The sequence below is a fragment of the Neophocaena asiaeorientalis genome, unplaced genomic scaffold, assembly GCF_003031525.2.
Source record: "Neophocaena asiaeorientalis asiaeorientalis breed wild unplaced genomic scaffold, Neophocaena_asiaeorientalis_V1.1 scaffold249, whole genome shotgun sequence".
NCBI classification, from domain to species: Eukaryota; Metazoa; Chordata; class Mammalia; order Artiodactyla; family Phocoenidae; genus Neophocaena; species Neophocaena asiaeorientalis.
In genome coordinates this window covers 4,666,849-4,691,001 of record NW_020172625.1, presented here as the reverse complement: position 1 = coordinate 4,691,001, position 24,153 = coordinate 4,666,849, and the positions used below count along the sequence as shown (strand labels likewise).

The window sequence follows — 24,153 nt, the reverse complement described above, 5'->3', positions numbered from 1 at the left end:
GAGGAAATTGGACCACTCTAACTTGGCGGCTTTCCAGATTTCTAAGACTGCTGAGGTTAGAATGTTTTATACCAATTATGAGCACAAGGTACCTAATGAAGAGAAGTTTAGGGAAGATGGATTGCTTGAGGCTCCCTTTGTCAAGAGACAAACATATCCCTTAAGACAGATAAAGAGAAGGGGAAGAATGTGGAAACTTAGAAAAAGAGAACAATGGCTAAAAACGTTTTTAAAGAAGTTTTGCTCTTCTACATGGAATGTAACTTCCTTTCCCCACAAGAAAGCTTCAGAAGAGTCTTGCACTATCCTTTTCTGAGGAACATATGCTGACTCAGTGTTGATTTAAAGGTTATTCTTTCCTTAAAAAATAAAATGCTACAATTGAAATATATCTTGGTCTGTTTGGGTGAAGCTTCTGATAGAGTTACTTCCCCTTTCTGTCTTACAGGAGTTCGAATGCTGGACGGAGATGTCACGGATATGGTTGAAGCAAAATCAGTTAGCTTCAATCCTCAGCACGTGCACATTTACAGTGCGAGCTGGGGCCCAGATGATGATGGCAAGACTGTGGATGGACCAGCTCCACTCACCCGGCAAGCCTTTGAAAACGGTGTTAGAATGGTAGGTGTTGTTTTTTTTTTTACTGGAGTATAGTTGATTCACAATGTTGTGTTAGTTTCAGGTGTACAGCAAAGTGATTAAGTTATACATACACATATATTCATTCTTTTTTAGATTCTTTTCTCATATAGGTTATCCCAGAATATTGAGTAGAGTTCCCTATGCTGTACAGTAGGTCCTTGTTGGTTATCTATCTTGTATATAGTAGTGAGTATGTTTATCCCAAGCTCCTGATTTATCCCTCCCACCCACATTTCCCCTTTGGTAACCAGAAGTTTGTTTTCAGTATCTGTAAGTCTGTTTCTGTTTTGTAAATAAGTTCATTTGTTTCATTTTTTAAAAAATTAGATTCCACATATGAGTGATATCATATGGTATTTGTCTTTCTCTGTCTGACTTACTTCACTTACTATGATAATCTCTAGGTCTATCCATGTTGCTAAAAATGGCATTTCATTCTTTTTGATGGCTGAGTAGTATTCCACTGTATATATGTATATACCACATCTTCTTTATCCATTCCTTTGTTGCTGGACATTTAGGTTGCTTCCACGTCTTGGCTATTGTGAATAGTGCTGCAATGAACATTGGGGTGCATGTATCCTTTCGGATTATGTTTTTCTCTGGATATATGCCCAGGAGTGGGATTGCTGGATCATATGTTAACTATTTTTAGTTTTCTGAGGAACCTCCATATTGTTTTCCATAGTGGCTGCACCAACTTACATTCCCACCAACAGTGTAGAAGGGTTCCCTTTTCTCCACACCCTCTCCAGCATTTATTATTTGTAGACTTTTTAATAGTGGCCATTCTGACTGGTGTGAGGTGATACTTTGTTGTAGTTTTGATTTGCATTTCTCTGATAATTAGTGACGTTTAGCATTTTTTCATGGGCTTTTTTGGCGATCTGTATGTCTTCTTTGGAAAAATGTCTATTTAGGGCTTCCCTGGTGGCGCAGTGGTTGGGGGTCCGCCTGCCGATGCGGGGGACACAGGTTCGTGTCCCGGTCTGGGAGGATCCCGCATGCCGCGGAGCGGCTGGGCCCGTGGGCCATGGCTGCTGAGCCTGTGCATCCGGAGCCTGTGCTCCACAGCGGGAGAGGCCACGGTGGCAAGAGGCCCGCGTACCACAAAAAAAAAAAAAAAAAAAAAATCTTTTTAGATTTTCTGTCCATTTTTTGTTTGGGTTGTTTGTTTTTTTGACATAGAGCTGCATGAACTATTTGTATATTTGTATGTTTTAAAAGCACCTCAGCTCAAACTGTGTTGATTGGTGATGATTTTCATATGAAGCCACCTCTGAAACAGTTTCCAATCCTCCCGTCTAGAGGAATGCATGGAGCTCTAGGCTGAGTCAGTAGACAGGATTGTGTGTTGTATCTGTCCTGCAAATAAGCTAAGGGCTAGAGAGTTTCCTCTGATGAGAACAGAGGTATATTTGGATGCTTAGATTTGTTGAAAAGAAATATTTATTAATATGAATATTAACATCATTAATATTCATCAATATGTTAATTTTGGATTTGGAGATATAAATTCTTGAAACTGTGAGACTGAGAATTGGAGATATTGAAACCCTCCAATTGGTGTTGATAGGTCATCCAACAGTGCCCTTCTGGGCATCTCCCTTGTGTAGTCCCTTCCCTAGCTTCACCTCTGTCCCAGGACAATATTATTTTTCTGTTCCCACATTCCCTAACCAGGCAGCTTAATTCATCATCATTTTCCTTGATTTCACTAAAAAAATTCACTGACCACTCCTCTCCCCCAAATTGACCGTATAATCTAATGTAATAAAATATCTGTTTCAAATTACAGATCTTGAGAAATCCTGTCTTATTTAAATTAAATTAAAAAATAAGGGCTATACAGTTGTGATACTCCACCAGAAGCAACTCCTTTCTCTTTCTTACTCGTGAATGCACCATTGGATGGTTTAAAGCATACATTTTTAAAATTTATTTTAAAAAAGTTTTTATTGAAGTATAGTTAATATATAATATTATATAAATTACAGGTATAGAATATAGTGATTCACAGTTTTTCATCATTTATAGTTATTACAAAATATTGGCTATATTCCCTGTGTTGTACAATATATCCTTGTAACTTATTTTATAACTAAGTTTGTCCCTCTTAATCCCTACCCCTATATTGCCCCTCCCCCTTCCCTCTCCTGACTGGTAACCACTAGCTTGTTCTCTATATCTGTGAGTCTAAAACATACATTTTAATCATGTTCATGTTTGGCCATTGTTGATCTGGGCCTAACCTCTTTTTGTTTCCTCATCTCTTTTTTCTTTTTAGGAATGTAAGCGTACTCCACTCTTTTTTAATTGAAGTATCGTTGATTTACAATATTGTGTTAGCTTCAGGTGTACAGTAAAGTGATCCAGCTAGGTATATATTTTTCAGATTTTCTATCATAGGTTATTACAAGATATTGGATATAGCCCCCTGTGCTATGCAGTAAATCCTGTTGCTTATCTGTTTTCTGTATAGTAGTTTGTATCTGTTAATCCTCTACTCCTAGTTTATCCCTACCTCCTCCCTTTCCCCTTTGGTAGCCATAGGTTTGTTTTCTGTGTCTGTGAAGCATATTCCACTCTTACTACCCATTGGCACATACTGCTTTCTCTACAGTATGTGGTCTTTGACTCTCTCCCATGACCTACTACTGTACAGACAAATCCTATTTGACCATCAAACTTCAGTTAAACTGCTACCTCTTCCCAGAAACCTTCTCACTGCCCAAGCTAGAATTTAGTGTATGTGATCCCTACCTTATTTTCCCTATACTTTGTATTCTTCCTGGTATGTATAGTCTTTATCATATCGTGCTCTCTGTCAGAGTTAGTTTTGCATGTATCTTCTTCACTAACTAGTAAGTTCTTGAAGAGCAGAGCTTGTACTCTATGCACCTTTATGGGCTTTGCAAAACCCATAAAGTACATTGAATTCTAGTGAGAACTCAGTGAATGTTTGTTGAATTTAATTTAATTTACTGCAAATTATGCTAACCATAGGGTTGTTATAAATTCAGCCCAGATTTGAAGCAGTGGAATGCATGCAGTTGATTAACGTAACATTGCAGCTGGAGTATAAATAATTATGATTCTTCCACCTTTGTGGGACTGGGGTTAGGGTTTTAATCAGAAGTCTGAGCTAAGCCGTCTCCTGGTTATTCTGAAAGAGACTGGAGGGAAAACTTCTGCACTTGTTCTGTATTCGCTTTCTAACTATAGTTAGGTTTGCTTCAGACTTTTCTAGCTCTGTCAATTTTCAGCTACGTTAGAATGCTTTGAAACTAAGTTGTTGGGTAGAATTTTCCTTTAATCACCAGTAATCTGGTGATTTCATTACCAAAACCTTGGGCTGCACATCGCTATTCTTTCTCTCTGTGTCATCAGTACAATGGTTATTCAAGTTAAGTCACTCATGCTTACTTCATATTTAATTTTCAACTGTATGTGTATGACTCTTAACATAATAAAGAGCAATCTGAAATTTCTCATTAAAATGAATCTATTTATGTTAGTACTACACATAGCCTCATGAGTATATATAGAGAGAGAATGTCCTATATTCAGTAGCTATCATTAAATCAAGTGATAGGGACCAATGATTTTCAGATTTATTATTGCTAGTGAATCTTTCATTCAATGGAAATCTTAACTGGAAGTCTACTATATAAAACAAATACAAATGTGGTACGTTGGTGGAAGGAAAAAAGAGCTAATATTAGAAACAAGATGATCTGAAAAAGTTATTCAGATATATAGAAAGATTATATTCAGAAATAAATAATTTTTAAAAACTTATTCTATACTCATCACTAATTATAAAAGTAATCCATGCCTGTTACAGTAGATCATTACTATAATGATGAAATTAAAATAGATTTTCCTGTCCAACTAGATAACCATTGCTAGGAGTATGGACTACATCTTCCCATACTCCTGTGCACGTTCGTATACCAAATGGGGATCATATGTCTTTGTATGTTGCTGTTTTCACCTAACAGTGTATCATGCGTATCCTTCTGGGGCAATCCATAGGATAGGACTCATTCATTTTACTCTTTCAAAATTTTTGGAGTATGGATATCCCATAATTTATTCAACTTTCCATTGAGGATCTCTCAAGGTTTTAATCTGGGAAAACAAGGACTTTAGTTTTAAAACAGACCATATACTTTTAGAGTTAAGGCAGTAACAAAAGAAGTAACTCTTAAAAAGAACAAATTATTCTGACTTCTAGCATTGCACATCTAATTATGGAAAAGCAGCGGTGACTCATTTAAATGTGTTAAGATCAGCATGAGAGGGTTTTTATGTGTTTAATATACATGGGCTTGCGACTTAGTCTAGAGTTGAGTCTAGGATTTGTCATTTACTGCTCTCTGACCTGATTTAGATCAAATTACCTCTCCGCTTCCATTTCCTCATCTATAGTAGGGCAATAATAGTATTTACTTACAAAGATGTTACGAGTGCTAAGTGAGATGATAATGCATATAAAGCAATTGACACAGTACCTGGAACATAATAGGTGCTCAAGAAATACCATATATATGTTTTTCTTTCTTTGGAAGAGAGATCATGTTCTTCCAGAAAACTTTGTATTTATACTCAGCCCCCCCATTCTTCTCTCCTATAGCATTCCACACTGTGGAGTTCTAGATGATTCCATTTAGTTACTTGTAGTGGTAGATTAAAAATAATCTGATAAAAGTCAGCATAGACTTTCTGAGTTCTATAATGCCATTTATTTTGTTCTTCCTATGTCTATACTCACCTTCGATTTTACTTGCCTTATAAAAGCTCATCTTCAGTTTCATCAAGATAACCTTCTCGGTATACAAATTCATTTCAGTTATCCATGTTTGTGATTTTTGAAGCAGTATATTGGATAGCCTTTTCCAGGAAAAAGAAATCTTTTATTCTTCCACTATCAGGCATCAAATGAGTTGGTAAATTTTATATTCTTTGAGATTATTTTAATTTGTGTTCTTTGTATAATATATACTGTCAAATATATGGAAAATAATTGGATAATTACTTTATACAAAGTTAGACTATAGAACACAATAATGAAATAAATAAGTGATTTACTGGCTGAGTGATTTAAGGAATGAGGGAATAAGTGACTAAAAATAATTCCTTCAAGAAACTAGCTGAAAATCTATGTGGCAGTCACTGTGACTTTAGACTGTTGCAGTTTTAACTACATCATCTAGAAACTACAGGAATTGGAATTTCTTCTTTTTATTAAGTTTAGCCAACTTCTGCACTGTAGATAAAAGAGGGAAGAAGACGTCTAAGTTTTATACGTAATACATAAAAGTTTCCCCATTCTAGCAACAAGACGAAACAAACATAGAAACTATCAAGACTATTTGAGCTAAGGAGAAGTATTATGAATGCAATTTAAACTGATGACTGGGGGGAAACAACTGATTTAGTTAGGGAGGACAGGGAATCATCTTTGACGAGGTGATATGTGAATGGAGACGTAAGTGATAAGAAGCCAGTTAGGTGAAGAAATGTGGAAGGAATGCTCTGTGCAGAAGAAACAGCAAGAGCTAAAAAGCCCCCTGAGTGGAGAACGATTAGGGTGTACCTCCAGAACAGAATGCTAACTTGGGTGTTGGGAGCAACAAGAACAGAAAGTGGGCAGTAGTAGACGGCCACAGAAGTAGGCAGGGGGCTAGCTCAGCAGGGCGTCCTAAACCATGAAGGGGGTCTGCCTTTTAATCTGCTACAGAAAGCCAGTGGAGGTTTTCAGCAGAGATGGTGGCCTGATGGAATACACAGTTTTAAAAGATCACTGCTGTGTAGAGAAGGGACTACGTGTGGGGCGAGGGATGGGAAGGCAAGAGAGGAAGATTGAAATGGTCCAGGAAAGAGTTGATAATGAGTTGGACTTGGGTGACAGCAATGTCAAGACATCTGGAGAGATGGGTGGCAAGAGAGAGAAGCTTAAGGATCAAGAAAGCTTTCACAAAGGAAATAAATAAATTTTGCTCAGGGAGTCCAAGTATTGATTGCATCCATGCCTTCTGCTTGCTAATCAAAAAATGTAGCAAATATTGAATTTCAAAGTGCTCCCTATTTGTTTACTATAAGTATTTGGCCCAGTAAAATGGAACACTGTTTTCAAAGACTTTATAACAAAATCAAAATTGATTCCATTTATAGCCCCTTTAGAATTAATGTGCCAAAACTGCATTAGAGAAACTATGTTAAACAAACCATGTCACAATTGACAACTTGCTCTTTCTCTCAAAGATAGCACTATGTTTGCGGCTACAGAGCTATAAAATTTAAATTTTGTAGAAAACAGATATTCAGCATAGCTAAAGAAGTCAGAATGTGGGCCTCAACGAAATCTAATCGATTTTTTTTCAAGTTGTCATTTCTGTTCTGTTTGGCACATCTGTCTTCCTCCCTCCATCTGTGACCACATACTCTAGCTTTTCTCCTGTTACCATGGTGAATTAATTGCTCTTCTACCTAAGTCCACTGCCTCCTATTCTTCACTTGACCCCATTCCTTCTCACCTCATCAGTGACATGGCTCAATCAGTTAGCTTCTCTTTCATCTTTAAAATTTCCCTCTCAACTGTATTATTGCCATCCACAAACGTTCACACTTAATTCTCCTATCTCAAAAGAGAGAGAGGAGAATCCATCTCTGGGCTCCTATCTCCTTCCAATTACTGCCTCATTTTTTTTTTCACTTTGAAACAAAATTCCTTGAAACTGTGGTCCATACTTGCCCTCTACAACCTCATTTGTCCTATCATCTGGGAAGCCACGGCATCAGGACTCTGCCCCATCATTTCACCGAAGCTGTTCTTATCAAGGTCACCGTGAAACCCAGTACTCTTCTCTGAGTTCTTATCTAATTTGTCCTGACAGGGACTCCTGCCTGGTTCTTTCTATCCACAATATAGCATACATGCACTCCAACCCTTCAGAACCCCTTTTTGGCAATTTTTATCCCTTCTTCTATGTATTAGATTTACTTACCTTGTTAATTGATTGTCTCCTCCATGAAGGCCCTGAGTTTGACTGTTTTGTTCTCTACTGTATCCCAAGTACCCAAAACAGTGTCTTGTACTCTGTAGGTATTTAGTGAACGAATGTATGAATGACTTCCATGCCAATTTGCTGCGTATACTGAGTTAATTTTCTTAAGGGTCACACTTTCATTGTTTTTGTTTAATATTTTGGAAATGAGTTATTAACATACATTGAAGAGTCTGGTGATTAGTGTACCCAGACTCTGCATTCAGACTCTTCAGTGGGTTCCAATACCTTGCCTTTTCCGAGTTAATTAACCTCTCTGAGGATCAGTTTGTTCCTCTGTACAATGGAGCTAAATGCTAGTAATTAGTTTATAGGACTATTAAGAGGATTATATGATTAATGGAACTCAGCAGAGTTCCTGGAACATAAGAATCTCTCATTATGTTATGAATCTTAATCATTATCATCACTAAAAGGGCAAGAGTAATAAAAGTGAAATACCGATTAATCATGGAAATATCATAAAAAGTTTTTATTGTTCCAAATCTCTGGGTTTAATCAATTTCATATTGCTGAATGGTCCTTAGGGAAGGTAAGTATATAATCTTGAGATTATTGTTATTATTTATAATTATTTTATTTTTTAAATTATATTATTTATATATATAATTATATTATTTTTATGATTATATTATTTATTATTATTATTATTGAGAATATTATTATTATTATAAGGAATGGCCAAAATAAATGGGAGAAAATACCCAAGGTTTTCTAAAGCTTTTCCGTAAAACACTAATTAATAAAATGCTAAAAGGGGGGGGGATGGAGGGATTTTGCTTTTAAATACACTTGAGAAACACCACTTATTATATGCATCCTTTAGAAATTTAAAAGCATATTAAAGGCTCTGAGAAGTCCTGCAGTAGAGAGATGTGTTTAAGTTTATTTAATCAATGTTCTAAACTTTAACCACACCAAAGCTTTTATTTTCATGACTTTTTTGAATTGCTGTTAAATTTCACTTTAAGTTCTTTAGAATTGCTTAGTGAAAATTCAGCTAAACGTATTAGAGTCAGAATGTTAGAACTGGAAATAATTTTAGTGATTGGGTTGTTTTTAACCAACACTAATGTATTTATTTACTTGATGTCACTGCCATTCACCCAATCTCCCTTCCTAAAACTCGTCATTTCCTCTTTTCTTCGATCTAGTCATCTAATAAGTCTTTCTTTCCTGTACTACTTCTGAAAAGTCTGTGGAATCTGCCCTCTTGTCCTCACAACTAGAACCAACATCTCTCATATAGACTTTGGCAATAGCATAATTTCAAAACTTCCATCCTCCCAGCTTGAGCTTCAACTTTCATTTCAGCATGAACACCACAGCCACAGAAGTATTTTTATATGTAAATCTTGTCATTTGTCTTCTCTTTAAAACTCATCACTGCTCCCTGTGACCAACAAGGAACATTCTGAGCTTCTTAGGAGGGCACATAGGGTCTCTTACAATTTTGGCAGGAGTCTCAGAATCAAAATCTTGAGAAAGGATAGTTTAAAAAAAAGTTGCTCTCATTCACACAGATACGATTTCACCTACCATGGGATCCTTTGGATTGGCTCCTTGGTATGACGGGCAAAGACTTCCCTCAGGGGAAACTCTTGGCTTCATCTGCCCACACAGTTCTAAATAAGAAATGATTTTATAAAATGAGTGAGTTGATTGACAGTGTTTCAGAGATAGGTGACCCAAGGTTTGCTGTCAGAATAAGGAGCTGATTACCTAAAATTGTCTTTGATAGACTCTTTATTCATTCATTTATTTCTGATTGCATTCAGGAAACACTCACTGGTGGTTATAGTATTCCAGGCACTTTTCTAGGTGCTAGTGGAAGGTGAATAATACTCAGGACTTGTCTTCAGGGAGCTCACCATATAACAATGAGTAAAGGTTCTAAACAAAGTGCCATCAGACTCCCAGATCTGGTAAACAATAAGGACAGACTGAAGTACACACAATAACAAAACGTACTGTGTGCAGTCTAGTTGCCTTGCAGTCATCTTTTTTGCCCTAGTTGGGTTATTAAACTTTAATAATGCATTTGATATTCATCAGCAGGCATCTAATGCATTGACAGCATTTCAGAGTTTCCTGACAAGCGTGTTTAATAATATCCTTTAGAAAACAAGCAAAAAACATAGAATTGAATCTTTTCTTTTTCCCATAATCAGAAAACCCTGTGTTCGGATTACCAGTACTTCCCTGATTATTTTACTCAAAAAATATTTCTTAAGTATTCACTACATACCAAGCACTGGTTTGACGTTTAGCTTAATGTTTTATCTGGAGAAATCATGGGGCTCATTGTAGGTATTGTAGGCTCATGGCTTATAGTGTTTGCTTTGCCATTTTATCTACAAGTATACTTTCAATTTCAGATTCTTTTTATTTGAGCATTTTAGGCTTTGGGGTAATCAATTAAGGCATTACAATGAATTCATGACAGAACCAGTGTCAAGGATGGGGAACAAAAGTAGGTGAAATCGGAATCATTGGTCTCTTAACTCCCTGCTGGAACAGTGGCCTTCATCCCATCCTCACTCTGCCCTTCTATTCAGGGGTCCCGATGGAAACTAGTCTCTTATGAAGTCTCTGATTAGTATGTCTCCTTTCTATCAACAATTTCCTTTTCAATTCACCAGATTTTACAACTGATTGAATATTTAGAATATTTGCTGAAAGCACAAGCATGCTTTATTTTCACGCATTGTCTCATTTACACACATGCGCACACATAGTTTCTTCACCCTTAAATTAAAGGCACATGTTCACAAAAAACAGGAGAGAAGAGGTATAATGAGCTTATATAATAAAGCAGTAATAATAATCATAATAAAATGAACCAATTCCACTCGGGAAGGATATGTTTTTATCTGATATACACCCAGCTGTAGCAGGCTTGGTACCCATTTGCATTTTAGTAAATGACAGATTGTTGTTAAATTAGTTGGCAAATGTTGTAAAACCTTGAAATAACATATGGGCAGGCAAAGATAGACAAGGGAGCTTTTTTTAATATCAGTTTCACTTCATGAAAATTGACTTTATTTATTTATTTTTGACTGCGTTGCGTCTTCGTTGCTACGTGCAGGCTTTCTCTAGTTGCGGCGAGCGGGGGCTACTCTTTGTTGAGGTGCGCAGGCTTCTCATTGCAGTGGCTTCTCTTCTTGCAGAGCACAGGCTCTAGGCACGTGGGCTTCACTAGTTGTGGCTCGCGGGCTCAATAGTTGTGGCTCGTGGGCTCTAGAGCGCAGGCTCAGTAGTTGTGGCTCACGGTCTTAGTTGCTTTGCGGCATGTGGGATCTTCCCGGACCAGGGCTTGAACCCACGTCCCCTGCATTGGCAGGCAGATTCTTAACCACTGCGCCACCAGGGAAGTCCCAAAAATTAACTTAAACTGGAGTTTATTTTTTAAATCCTCCCTTAGAATTTAACTATGTACTGATGGAACTCTGTGTTTTTAGAACTTTAACAAAGCTAAGAAGTGACTTGCCAAATGGACCCAGTAGAACATTATCCATTTTGGAAACAAAGAAATAGATGTTTTCATAAATACATAGGTGGTTTCACATCCTGTAATTGAAGATTATCTGATATCCAAGTATCAGATTTAGATTACTGTATTATTGTGAATTGTGATGCATTTATATGGAAAGAAGCACAAATTTATCCTAGCCTTGTATAATGCACGTCAGGTATTTATTGTCACCTTGTTTTTAGTTTAGAGATTTGTTATTAACACTGTGAGTGGTTTTTTTTTAACTTTTGCAAATTCCATTCTAACTCCCTTTGTTCTACTCATGGATTAACCAGATATCAGTAACAGTCCTCTTTTCTTTTTGTTTGTTTTGTTCAATTTTTAGTGACTCCTGGGCCACCTGGGGATAAATGAAGTCCGTATCACAGGAGTCATTCTAATATAGTCTGGATGTCCCTGTTATAGGGAAGATACAAAATCATACAGAGATTGGATTAGGTCAACTTGAGGTTCATACCAATTCTGAGTGTCTGTGATTCTAAACATAGATTTGAAAAAACTGATGGGGAGGACGGGTACATAAATTTCCTTCAACAAAACATGGCAGCAACCAGAGAAGAAAGGCCACTGTGTAATAAACAAGGATAAATTGAACTGAGTTGATAGTATCCAATGATTTAAACGTATATATGGCTTTTATTGCAGACTTTTTTTCACTTGCCCTGAGCCTACATTCCTCATCTTTAAGAGGAAAACAATCACATTTAATATTCAGGATTGTAAACATTATTATGATTATTACCTCTGATAGCCTCTCGAGTTAGGCATAGGAATAATTTTCACAGGACATCCCCCAGTTTCAAGATTTGAAAACCAAGTCTTGGCAAAGTAGGTAACCTGGTCATTAAGAAGCATGACTGTGGGTCAGACTCAGGTCTGCCTTCCAAGCCTGTGCTCCTGGCCCCCATGCTCCGTGTGATATCTGCTCTGAAGAAGTGCGTCATACAGGCCTGTCTCCGCATACTCAGCTCTCAGCCAACAGTGGTTTTAATTCTGGTCATGAAAGTGAACACTGCATCTCCTCTGAACTCCTGGGAAATTTATCATCTAGGCAAACTGATTTGGCATATCCTGAATTTCACTAGCTTCTCTCTTTTTCTTCATCCCTGGATGCAGCCTGTGATGATGTAGAAAGTATCGGCTTTAAAGTCACAAAGACCAGAGTTGAAATCTCAGTTTGGTTTCTCTCTTAGCATTTTGACCTGGAACAAGTTACTAAGTTATCAGAGCTTCCGTTTCCCTGAGACAAGACTATGATAATACTTTATGGAGCCATCGTGAAAACTGACTGAGGTCTCACATACACAGTGCTCAGACCAATTGCTGGTCTCCCCCTGAGAGGAAGGCCACCGTTTGGTGCATCTTTAAGGACCCTAGAGTATCCACCACAGTCTTGTAAATAATATAAGCTTAATATCAATTGTAATTTCTTCAGAAGTGTGATTTGCTTTCATTTGAATCAGGATTATGTTTATGGGAAGAAACTGTAAGGGGCTGATTTTCTGCCTTTCAGAAATGTTATGAGCTACTCCACAAAAGGTCAAAGTCATTGCTTCATGGAGTAGAGGCCTGAGACATTCAAGCCCCAGGATGGGCTTCAGAGAGCGGCAGCTTTGCTCACCCCTTCAGAGCTGAGCTGGGAGTTGGAACCAGCCCACAGGAGGCATTCTCTACCCCAGAGCTAACTTAGAGAAGAGTATTAACTTTTCATTATTGCTGGAGTATACATCCTTCTTTCCAAGTGCCTTTCCAAACATTTACAATAAATTCCTTTCATACCCCTATTGATAATAAATGTTTTTATTCTGTGTGAAAGGAATTTTTCAAATTCTCCTTCAATATAACTTAAAGGTGATGGTATCTTTCTGGGCGGTTTGAAAATAGGGAACTAATGTGAATATGGAAAATATCCTTCTCCATTTCATGGGTCTGGCTCTCCTGAAAGTCTGAGCATGACATTGCATTTGCTGTGCGATGATCCAACGTCCCAATCCAACCTTTGGGAGGTGTGTCCCTTTTTCCCTCAAAATGGGAGTGCTGGGATGGTGAATGTCCAGAATACCTGCGTCGGTGCTGTTGACTCTTGTGATTATTTCAGAGGGCAGATGACATTCAAACGTACTTTTTCAGTTGCTTGGAATGAGAAATTGACAAACGCAATCTGCGTGCTTCTCCCCGCTACCCGTGTTAGCCTTCCCCAGGCCCTGGGAAAACTGCTGGAACAGGGCTCAGAGCTTGCAGGACTGTGGGAGTGACCAGAAGCAAATAATAACCTGAGTCTTTCTGAGGCTTCTTTGAGTCAGATGAGGAAGACAAGGGCTGAGAAAAAAAAGGGGATGGGCATTGATCAATATGAATTGACCGTAGATAAATATGAAAAGCAGACAGTTACTTGGGGATTGTTGATTTGGCAAATGAGATAAAGCAGGAAGGGAAGGGTTTGGGGGTTTGTTTCTTTTCTTTTTTTTTTTTTTTTCCTCTAATGCACTACGGCTAAGCAATATTTCTCTAAACCATGTTGTTAAGCATTTTTAGGAATACCCAGTGTCAGTACTAGCCAGTGGGGAGTTGGTTGAGTTGAGACTGGATTATCTGGTCCTAGCTTTTCTGCCGCTGAATGGCTCTGCTCACTTTAGTCCCTTAATTTCCTTATGTAGAAATGTAATATTTCACTGTATGAACCTCTTAGGTGTCCAGCTTTAAATAATATCCATAGCACATTCTTCGCCTCCACGTTTTCATTATGTGGAGTTTCTAAATGTACAGCGAATCTGCAGGTTAACAGGAATAAAATTATTTGCTTGAAAGCATATTTATGTCCATTAGTAAACACACCTGGTTTTTATTTACTCCTAGATCTCCTACTATCCTTTCTCCATGAAAGACTGATTTTCTCCTTCTAATTATACTTTAGAAATAAAGTAAATGAAATCTACCCTGATGTAATGCTACTCCCAGGAGCCAGGGGTTACACCATTGAGCACTTGGTGATAAAGTGGAAGAAGCTGTGTTATGCGTCCAAGTCCTCTGTCAGCTCTTCTGAAGAAAGGGAAGCTCTGATAACAGGACTGATTCTACAAGCCTTCAGTGAGCTGAGGCTCTATTGAATTTATATTCTGGCAGATGTGGGGAATAAGCAACTCAATTTGGGTTTTTTTCTTCTTTCTATTCGCACCATAAGTATAAAAGTCGCTTTTTATCAGGAACCTGAATCTGGGGTAGTTCTGTGTTTGCGGTGTTGATTATTCTTTACACTAGTCTTTGGCCATATGACTGCAAGTGTCCTTTTAGAAAACCGAGCTAAGGTCACCTCTGGGTTCCCGGAATTCAGTGCATCGCGCTTCTCCTTCATGCGCTAGAACACAAAGAATATCATGGAAAGACCCTAAATGTAGATATAAGTGGCGTTTTTAAATGTGGCATTTTACCAGAGATGCTTACAACTGTTGTCACCAGCAGCTGGTCCCACAGTCATAATCAGGCTCTCTATTCCTTTAAAAGGGAAGTCGACTGCATTTGGTATGCTCCGGAAACGTATACAATCGATTTTCATTTGTGCCGGATAAAATTAATGTCATCACGAATAACTGCATCTAATAGTTTTTAGTGTGTTATTAAAAAGTCAACAGAACATAAAAAATTGCTGGGCTTCCCTGGTGGCGCAGTGGTTGAGAGTCCGCCTGCCGATGCAGGGGACGCGGGTTCGTGCCGCGGTCCGCGAAGATCCCACATGCCGAGGAGCGGCTGGGCCCGTGAGCCATGGCCGCCGAGCCTGCGCGTCCGGAGCCTGTGCTCAGCAAAGGGAGGGGCCACAACAGTGAGAGGCCCGCGTACCGCAAAAAAAAAAATTAAATTAAATTAAAAATTGCTTAATATATATGGCTTAGCGACCTACTGTGTACACAGCAAATCAGAATACAGAAAACCTGACGTGGGGCAGAAAAGGCGGGTGAGGTTGAGATGGAGAGGAAGAAAGAGGGGGAAATGAAGTCCTATCACTTGAGAAAAGGCAGGAAGACAAAAATGCGGAGAAATAGGTTGCCATTCACAAAAGCCTTCTTTAACTGCATTTGTATTTTCAGTCTTTTTCTTCCATCAACCATCCTTTGATAGGCTAAGTAGCATAAAATGAGATTGGTGAAAACACTCCCACAGAGTGTTTTTTGTAAGTCACTGGACCACTAAGGAGGTCCGACAGTTTGGTTTTAAAATGCTTAGAGTCATTCCTCGGTTGACCTTAGTAATTCTGAGAGCACAGTTAACTAAACATTCTGAGAGCAGAGCGGAATCGAGTGAAACCTGTATACTCTGCACATCAGACATTCCGACTTGTAGAGTAGATCTTAAAAATGAGAGTCAGGTGTGCTTATTTTCCAGGTGAGGATACTTGTGTCTGGCAAAGTTAGCACTTCAGCGTAGGATTGTTCCTGATAAAAGCAGCACTTAATCCCTGGATTCCTGACCCTCAGAGGCCACATCTCCTTCTTTTACTCCTTTAAAAACGTCTCATATCTGCCTCATTCGATTCCCTTGGGCTTTGGTGGGGAGTGACCCACTTTATTTCCTGGGTCCAATTCCGGTCTCATCCAATTAATTTCCCTACCCTCATCTCCATCTTGCCCAAGTGCACTGATTGAAGAAACAAGTCTTGGGCTTTAGTCTTTCCCAAAAACTTCTGATTACGTCTGTCTCATGACTACGCTCTCTTGGTGTCTTCCCAAAGCAGACTTTTTCCCACCAGGTTACACCAGATGTCTCCAAGGCTTCAGAAGCCGTGTGCTCCTGATTTGCTTTCAATTGTGGATTGTATTTCTTTTCAGATTACTTTTCAGGTCACCTTTAAGGAGCCTTCATTTTCATATGAATCATCTGTCCTACTGATGATTATGATTCAAAGAGTTATTAAGTATCCTGCCGATGCAGAGGATGCGGGTTCGTGCCCTGGTCCAGGAGGATCCCGCATGCCGCGGAGTCGCTGGGCCCGTGGGCCATGGCCGCTGAGCCTGCGCTTCCGGAGACTGTGCTCTGCAACCGGAGAGGCCACAGCAGTGAGAGGCCCATGTACTGCAAAAAAAAAAAAAAAAAATTGGTCCTGTGTGGATTTCACAGTATATTTTGCTGTAAATTTACTAACTTTTAACTTGGCACCCAGTTAAATTAGAGGATTCTTTTCCTTTCCTCATACAAAGTTATATTAATATAACCAGTTGTAATCACAGTACTTTACCGAACTATACAATAATGTTATTTCCTACACTTCGGGAAAATACGTGTCTCAAAGATCCTTTTCTCTTTATAATATTCTGCCCACCTTCCCTTCTGCCTACATCCCACAGTAAGATTTAATTCTTAAATTGCTCTAAGCTTTAGAGGAACGTCCAGATTTCTTTTTACCACATATGTTTTGGTTTTCTGAATATTGCACACTAATGAAAATTCCCTGTGCATCTGTAGTAAATAAACCTTTGAATTGCTAATTGTTTCAGATCAGCCCCCTAGATCTTTAGCAGCTGTCTTTATGGCATTTTCAGCCCACAGATTCAGTCTGTTTCTGGGATTTTAATCATCAGCCATACACACAGGCACAAAGGTCAGGTTGCCTTGTAGACAGAGTGGTGGCAACATCTGTATGTGCTGTAGCCTCCACGGGGGTGCGGCTCATCCTTTATCTCCTCCTCTCACCTTGTGTTAGTCAGCTCAGGCTGCCGTCAGAGAATGCCACAGACTGGGTGGCTTAAACAGCAACAGTGGATTTTCTCACTGTCTGGAGGCCAGAAGTCTGGAAGTCCATGATCAGGGTGCCGGCAGAGTTAGGTTCTTGTGATGCCTCTCTCCTCAGCTTGCACACAGCTGCCTTCTTACAGTGTTGTCTCAAGGCCTTTCCTCTGTGCACACACTTTTGTTGTCTCATCTTCTTAAAAGGACGCCAGTCCTGTCTGATTAGGGCCCCAACCTTATGATCTCATTAACCTTAATTACCTTTTTAAGGGCCCTATCTTCAAACACAGTCACACTGGGGATGTGAAGCTACGTCTTCCATTCAGTCCTCCAGCTCCCCATCTCCCCATCTCCCCATCTCCCCTTCTCCCCTTCTCCCCTTCTCCCCTTCTCCCCTTCTCTCCTTCTCTCCTTCTCTCCTTCTCTCCAGAAGCCTCATGCTCTAGGATACTGATCTCTATGGGATCCAGGTCCTCTGGCTTCTGCTGGGGTTCAGCCTTGGGATACGTTGGCAAAAAATAGGAGAGGGGGAGGAAGAGACTGGGGTCTTGCTCAGCACACATTCCCCTGGCTTCTTCCCTGCAAGGCCGACATGGGTTGGCGAGTCCCCTGACCAGATTTCAACTCCTATTAGCCCCTCTGTCTCCCCTTTCAGTGACTCCTCTCTCCCTGGCTCCCTTTAGGCAGTTACTGACCCCATACCCTCCCTTGGAGTTTGCCTTTGCCATGCCCAGTGGAATTTAAGCTTTGGCTCTGGCCTTAGTGAGCATTTCCGATTCCCAGTTTGCTCATCTGTAAAATAATGATATAGACTTGAATTGTGCAGGATAACGTTTGTAGAGTCCTTGGTACACAGTAAGTTTCTGTAAATGATAGCCTCTGTGGTTTTTAGTGCACAGTGAACCTTCTAGGTATAAAACTCTCCTTGATTATAAAACAAAAATTATCTCTTGGGCTTCCCTGGTGGCACAGTGGTTGAGAGTCCGCCTGCCGATGCAGGGGACACGGGTTCGTGCCCCGGTCCAGGAGGATCCCACATGCCGCGGAGCGGCTGGGCCCGTGAGCCACGGCCACTGAGCCTGCGCGTCCGGAGCCTGTGCTCCGCAACAGGAGAGGCCACAACAGTGAGAGGCCCGCGTACCGCAGGGAAAAAAAAAAAAAAAAAAAAAATTTTAAATAAATAAATAAAGTATTATCTCTTAAGAATTAGCCCTAGGTTTTCCCTCTCAATAGAGGAATAAACGTGTTTGTTTCTGTTTATAAAAATCATACATGGTCACGGAAGGAAGGTATAAAAAGAAAATAAAATTCTTTCCTAATCTTACCGAACAGGATAAGTTCTACTACACCGTCACTTGATGGTAGCTTTAAGCGTAAAACTGTGCTACACGTTAACTTCATTTTGCACACATGCACATACACTTTTTTCTAAACTGAGACTATTCTGTATCATTTTGTATCCTACATTTGTAATGATATTACAACATAAAAGTACCTTCCAAACATTGTCTTATTATTCTTTTAAAATGAAATACGTTTTTAGAGATGTTTTCAGTCATAATTTTACATAGATACATGAATGAGGTTGTGCCGTATGTGCTTTTTCATCATTTTGTGGGTTTTAATCTATTATCTTGTTATGGTTCTGTTTAAACCAGGTAGGTTTTGTCATTATCTCATGTGTTCTGTTGACAGGTCAGGTAAAGCTCTGCTGTGACCGTGCTTCTTCCCGGTGACACAGCCCCTCAGTGTGTGATGGGGAGGGCACATTTTGGTGATGAAATGGAACCTTCTTATTCTTCCCTGGCTGCGACGTTCTGTCTCTGATGTATAGACCTGAGTCAGTCGCCAGAGTTTCTCAATCTGGCCATCCACACCATAGTGAGGAGTAATTCCCTCTGTAGAATTGGAAGCGTTGGACAAAATCCTTAGTTTATGATGGGTTGGTGATTTTTGCATCCTTCTCTATGTTTCGTGAATATTTGGATGGGAAACTGAAGGATGGTAAACCAGGTCCAGCTGTCTAGTGGCAATAACATCCAGAAGTTCCTCCTCCTCTCCATGAATTTTTCCCATTCCTGTGTAATCATATTGCATTTTTCCACATTGAAGGGCAAAAAGAAATCCATGCTCAGGTCAGGTCAAATCCTGTCATAAATATTCTGTTCCCTGAGGATTCAAGGTCAGGGAGAGTTTATCAAAGATACTCCAGATTCTTTGTCATCTCTCTTTCCTTGGCTCTTTTTTCCAGAAATTCCAGGACAACACTCCAAATACTTTTTCCTCCACCTGACACCAGAAGAGCTGGGGCCTGGAAAGAAGAAAAGAGGTTTAGTCATCACTAGCTTTGTGACTTTGGTTCTCACTTCCTAATTACAAAGTGATAGACTTGACCTACGTGTCCTCCAGCATGCCTTGTAGTTTTAAAATGGTAGAATTTCTGAAGGATTCAGCTGTAACTGTTCTGAGAGATGCTCTTCACTTTGGCTTATGTTTCTCTTTTCTTCTGAAGATCTCATCTTACAGAGAAAAATAGTCCATATGCTTCAATACATCTGTGTTCTACGTTGCTTCTTCTCCTTAATTATTTTATGACCTTAGGAAGGTCTTTGAGTTTATGCCAAGTTTTGACATAAAGAATGTAAGAAAAACTTCTTGGATCTGGTTGAAGAAGGTATCCACAGTCAAATATGTTTGGAAATTACTTCGGATCGTGCCCCCCTCTTAGTTTTGCAATGAACCGTCACTCACTAAAGACTCTTAGAAGTTCTGCAATAAGGGAACCTGTTTAATTTTGCTTAATTCAGAATTTCCCAAACATATTTGATCTTGAAATCCTTTTATTTCCGGTAGCATCCATAACATCCCTCATAATTAATATCCCTGCCATGCATAGAGGAAGCACAGCTCTGGAAGGAAGGACGTCATCCCAAATTCTGCCCTTTATTGATGATGTGATCTCAGAATAAATACATTACCTCTGTGCACCTCACGTTGCTCATATATCAAATAAGGGTACATAACAGCAGCCACTTCATGTGGATGAAGATTTATAGGAATATAATATGACTATGGTAATTGTGACTAATAATATTCCAACTCTGAGGTCTGGCTGTCTGGGTTCAAATTTTGTCTTTCCACTTACTGGCTTGTGACCTTAAAAACATTACTTCTTTACCTCAATTCTTCATCTGTGTGATGGGGACAAAAATTGTACCGCTCTCACAGAGTTGTTGGAGGAATTCAGTCTGATTCATGTAAAACATTTAGATTGGCCCACGGTAGGTACGTAGTAAAATGTTAGCCCTTATGATCGTCACTGTTTGTGCTCTTGTTACTTCTATGACTGTATCAGGTGAAAGGTAATATTTTAGTTTCTTTTTTTAATTGGGATATAATTGACATATTAGTTTCAAGTATACAACATTAATGGTTCAATATTTGTATATATTTGTGAAATGATCACCACCTTGAGTCTAGTTAACATCCATCACCATACATAGTTACAGTTTTTTTTCTTGTGATGAGAGATTTTAAGATCTCTCTTAGCAACTTTCAAATGTACAATACAGTAGTGTTAACCATAGTCGTCATGCTGTACATTGCATCCAGATTAGTTTTGTCTTTTTTTTTATAAATCTATTTATTTATTTTTGGGGTGCATTGGGTCTTCGTTGCTACACGCAGGCTTTCTCTAGTTGCGGCGAGCGGGGGCTACTCTTCACGGTGGCTTCTCTTGTTGCAGAGCACGGGCTTCAGTAGTTGTGGCTCGTGGGCTCTAGAAAGCATGCTTAGTATTTGTGGCACGGGGGCTTAGTTGCTCCGCGGCATGTGGGATCTTCGCGGACCAGCAATTGAACCCGTGTCCCCTGCATTGGCAGGTGGATTCTTAATCACTGCGCCACCAGGGAAGTCCTATATTAGTTTTTAAAAGCAACTCCTCTTACTTCAGAAAGCAGCTTAGATCCAGCACATTATTAATGCAGCATCGTACCCCATCTGCAAATGCTTCATTCTGCCATGTTGATATTGCTCTTGTCTTCATCTAGAGTCTGTGACCCATGTCTTCCATCATCTAAGTTTTTCTGTTTGTGTGCAGGGGCGGAGAGGCCTCGGCTCTGTTTTTGTCTGGGCATCGGGAAATGGTGGGAGGAGCAAAGACCACTGCTCCTGTGATGGCTACACCAACAGCATCTACACCATCTCCATCAGCAGCACAGCCGAAAGCGGAAAGAAGCCTTGGTACCTGGAAGAGTGTTCGTCCACGCTGGCCACAACCTACAGCAGCGGGGAGTCCTATGATAAGAAAATAGTATGTGACATTTGCATGTCTGGCATGATTGGTTTATTTATCTTTCACTTTGAAACACAAATGGAGACCATACATTTATATGCACAAATAATATATGGAAATAGAAAGATTAGCTGATTACTCAACACAGGTATTTGTAAATATTACCATTCCGTTACCAAGTCATTGAAAAAGCCTGTCTGGGTCATTACATTCCAGCATTGAATGTGGCCTTAGACATGATTAAGCTTCAGTTTTATTGAAGACAAATGAATGGACTACATTCACCTTGTGAGTTGGTGGCAGAGAAAAGACTGGGTGGGATCCTCAGCCCAGTTCCCTATCACTCTGTCCCCGTACTGCCTTTGAACTTCAGCTTGAGTACTTTGGTCTCAAAGTAGGTACAACGAATTCAGTGTGACCTAAACCTATGTAAAAGGTGCTTCTCTAACACTGCAGCACAGAGTTTGCCTGAACGAGAAGCACAGTAGTCCTGTGTGATCTGCTTACCAACATGCTCTGCTCTCTATGCAGATGGTAAAATGGTTAAGAGTTTAGGTTTGCAGGACCAGCCGGTGTGGCTTTCGTTCACTCTGGAACTATTTACTAGCTGGGTAACTTTGGATACATTACTTAATTTTTCTGTCTCAAGATCCTCACCTGTAAAATGAGGGCATTTAGTAATACCGAGTTCATGGAGTTATTTCAGTGATTACGAGCAAGTAGATAGAAAGTGCTTTGCACACTACCTGACCCATTGGTGCTCAAAAAAGGTCTGACTTTTAGGATGCCCCACACTGTGCGACTGACTCTAAATCTCAGACACCTTTGTGCTTTGCTCTTTTCCTGATCATGGTTTTATAAAATGTCTCAGGGTTTGTCTTTCTAAAGTGGAGCTAAGCTGCTATACATGACACTTTTTAGCATTTAGCCAACATCCTGCTTTCAGATCCTGTGATTCACGCAGGTTTGGTTCACTCTGCAATGCTCCCTCTGGCTTTATACGGTGGTGGAAATAGAGGTGATAAGATACTACCTCCTTCCTGTAATTCTTCATCCATATCTATTTGGTTCCTCTTGATTCCTGATTACTGTAGGATTTTCACGTTTGATTTCTCGGCTACCTTTTACTATCCTCTTAAGTTACATTTTTCAGATGGATTTAAATAAAAACTGCCTACCCCTATGCATATCCCATCTGTCCCCATCTTTCTCTAATCCCTTCATAATAATTGGGTTAAAAATCTGCACATGAGTAACCCTGGAAGTACCTCCATCATACATCAGTAAACATATTCCACAATACAAAGTGAAATATAAAAGGAGAAAATACAGAGATGACAAGTTTTGAAGTTCCATGGCTTTCTTCATGGGAAAGTGATGCTCTATGATACTTTACCATCATTATGGAAACGTTTTAATCTAGGAATGTTCCTTTGGCTTTCAAATTTGCTCATCTCTCAGAGCTCCTGGTCAAGGCCCACTAATACTGAGTGGCATCCGTCAGTTCTGCATCATGAAAATCCTGATGAAAACTCTCTGGAGTAAGAATTGTCTTCCTAAACTTCTAGAGTCTGAAGGCATGTTAATGAAAACTCACCATTGCTTCAGAGTAAATATGCCCATCTAGTGCTATTATTTCCTGTGGGGCAGTTGTTGTGAGAGAGCTGTTCTTAAGTTCCATAAGTGCCTTCCTTAAGAGGAGATTATAATCCAATGGGCAAAATATCAAGGAAGAAGGAAGTGTTGCCGGGTCCCAGATGGAAGAGCACAGTGCAGATAGAGGGACCACAAAATTGCTACCCTGAGATTTACTCCTTACACTTGACCTTTCTGGGCTTTTCATCACTACTTACTGTGATGGTGTGGTAGCTGCTATGACCCCCATTGACTGGGTGGTCATTTAGGATGCTTCCACAGACGGACAAATCGATCATTCTGTGCTGAGGGATAGGGCTTGAGAGGAAAGATGGACACCATGATTTAATGTCAATATCCCTGATTCAGGTCATATTTCACTTTTCCCTTGTTGCTGCTTCTGATAGCAAAACCTTTACTGACTCACTGAGTATATAAAGTTACCTGTTTACCTTTTACTTGGCTCTACCTTTTGTTTAACCTCTCCCATTTTCGTGGTAGCAGTTGATTACGAATTTTTCTCTAGCCAGTTCTCAGCTTCTCTTATTTTGCCTGAGTCTCCAGATTACCGTCAGTTGGAGAGGAATGTGGTAGCTGTTTCCAATTATAATCTCTAGCTACGGACAGACCACTCAGTGGCTAAGTAACCTCTACCGAGTCTTGGTTTCCTCCTCCGTAAAGTGGAGGTAAAGCCAGAACCAAGCTCATAAATTTTCATGAAGATAGCAACATACTGAGCCTAAGGTACTTACACAACGCCTGTGGCAACGAGCCACCTAGTAAGTGGCTGGTACCCTTGTTCCCTAAGTCAGGGTAGCTTTCTGTATCGTGGGAGCTTAGGCTGGTCGTTTTTCCAGCTGTTGTTCACAGAGGTGCTTGTCGCACCTTCGTTTTTCCAATCTGTAGAACCACGATCTGTTCCACCCACCCCGTAAAGAATGGCACTTTGATGGTAAACATGTTAACAGTTTAAACGTGAGGAGAGTTGGCGGCAACATCAGGCTTTTATGGTCCAGCTGCCCCTTTTCCTTCTAGATGTCAGAATGACAAATAGTCCTGCTCTGCGCTTGGGACCTTTTCTTCACCACGCTTTGAACCAGATGTCTGTGGTCCCTCAGAGATGCCCGCATCCTGTTAGTGGCATCCGTGATTGAGTGTTACAGGAACAGCAGTGTCTCCCTTTGTTCTGGGGCTCCCCTCCCCAGTCCATCCATTTCCTTTTGTCATTTGCTGCTTCTTCAGAAGAGCACAGT

General features: G+C 39.8%; 1 protein-coding gene across 2 annotated transcripts in view; it reads left to right on the top strand.

The window, feature by feature from the left end:
• PCSK5 (proprotein convertase subtilisin/kexin type 5) overlaps window positions 1-24,153 on the top strand; it is a 442,496-nt gene that overhangs the window by 159,107 nt on the left and 259,236 nt on the right. For both annotated transcript variants that reach the window (XM_024738976.1, XM_024738975.1), the window contains exons 7-8: window positions 449-621; window positions 21,071-21,283. In XM_024738976.1, the coding sequence (XP_024594744.1) occupies window positions 449-621; window positions 21,071-21,283 (386 nt within the window). The remainder of the gene's footprint in view (window positions 1-448; window positions 622-21,070; window positions 21,284-24,153) is intronic.